We start from the raw sequence: 1,499 nt of genomic DNA, 5'->3' as shown, positions 1-1,499 counted from the left end.
TAATAAATCAAATGTTTTTAGTATTCAAAAATTTTTTTTTTTTAAATTTATAAGGAAAACTTTATCAATCATCTATCTATTCCATTCTTTTTAATTAATTACTAATAATAAAATGATTTTCAATTAAATTGATATTTAATTAAATTATTTTTATAAATTATAATAACAAAAAGAAAAAAAATTATTTTATATTATCATAATTAAATTGTTTATTTTAATAATTTATTTGTTTGTTTGCAAGAAATGAACTGTTTTCTTTTCCATTGCCGCCATTTTGTTTTTTTAATTTCTTCTTCTTTTTTTCTCTACAAGTTTATCAATTTTTTTTGTTTTTTATTATTTAAAAACCTTTTTAATAATGTGTATAACGTTACTTATTATTTATTATTTATGTAAATAAATTTTTTAATAGGTTTTTTGTTTTAAAAAAAAAATAATTTCATTTTATTGTACTTGTCAGGTTTTTTTTTTTTTTTTAACAAATCAATGTGAACGTTTAAAAGATGGAGGAAAAAATGGTTTGTAACTTCTTTAAAATTATTTTATAACAAATTTTAGTTTTATTTTAATAATGGCATCTATTTAATTTAAAAATAAAAAATAAAAATTCAAAGAGAATCTTAGATAAATTATTATCAACTATCTTTTGGTTTTTTATAATCTCACAACTATATCTGTAAATTAAGTTAAAATATTTTTAAATAATGAATGAATGTACATGATAAAGTGTTTTTATGATTATAAAAAGAAAAAAAAAAAAAACATGAAATACGTTTACAAGGTCGTTATTATTATTATTATTATTATTTCTTTGCTACCATATGACATGACATTGAAGGTTAAGGCCTCATAATTTGTTAGCTGCTCTGAATGCTAGTAGTAGTAGCAGTAGTATGTGCTCGACTGTCATGAATTATGTCAGTAAATTACGTGTCTGCACATATTTTTAATTTATTAATGATTTTAAAGCAAAATTAACTTTTTTTTAATCAAACATGGCTACAATCAAATAATGATAATCGTTATGCATTTTTATTACGAAATCATTAATTATGAATTGTTTTGTATAAAATGAGAATTGATCAGTATTTTTTATTTTATTTTGGAGATAATTATTATTTACTCTTTCTTTTTTTTTTCTTTTTCTACGTTTGTTTGATTTATATTGTCTTAAAAAATTTTCTCAAACGTTGTTGTTGTTTTTTTTTCGATTATCAAAGAAGGTAACGGTTTTAGTTTTTTAAAATAAAAATGGCGGGTTTTTCAGCAGCAAACTTTGACTTTCGTAATGCGTTCTTTTTACGTGGAAACAATTAACTTTTTTTTTCGTAAATTATTGCATCGGAAAAAAAAACAAAATTTAAATAATTTTAATTTATAAAAAAAAAAAAAAAACGTTTTTCTTTTGTTAATATTTTATATCTTTTTAAAAAAACCCGCGCATGAACATACTTTATATTTCCGGTTTAAAAATTTTAGTTGCTACGTATCAATGATCA

At 19.7% G+C, this 1,499-nt stretch overlaps 1 protein-coding gene across 1 annotated transcript in view; it reads left to right on the top strand.

Moving 5' to 3' along the window:
* Positions 1 to 1,442: 1,442 nt before the first annotated feature.
* The window catches only part of Phum_PHUM541190 (developmentally regulated RNA-binding protein, putative), a gene marked incomplete at both ends in the record, with an annotated part of 2,451 nt that continues 2,394 nt past the window's right edge, over positions 1,443 to 1,499 (top strand). Inside the window, one exon of the mRNA XM_002431659.1 lies at positions 1,443 to 1,486. Coding sequence (XP_002431704.1) covers positions 1,443 to 1,486 — 44 coding nt within the window. The remainder of the gene's footprint in view (positions 1,487 to 1,499) is intronic.

Source organism: Pediculus humanus, genomic scaffold (genome assembly GCF_000006295.1).
Source record: "Pediculus humanus corporis 1103172108290 genomic scaffold, whole genome shotgun sequence".
NCBI lineage: Eukaryota > Metazoa > Arthropoda > Insecta > Psocodea > Pediculidae > Pediculus > Pediculus humanus.
This window is presented reverse-complemented; position numbering and strand designations above follow the sequence as displayed.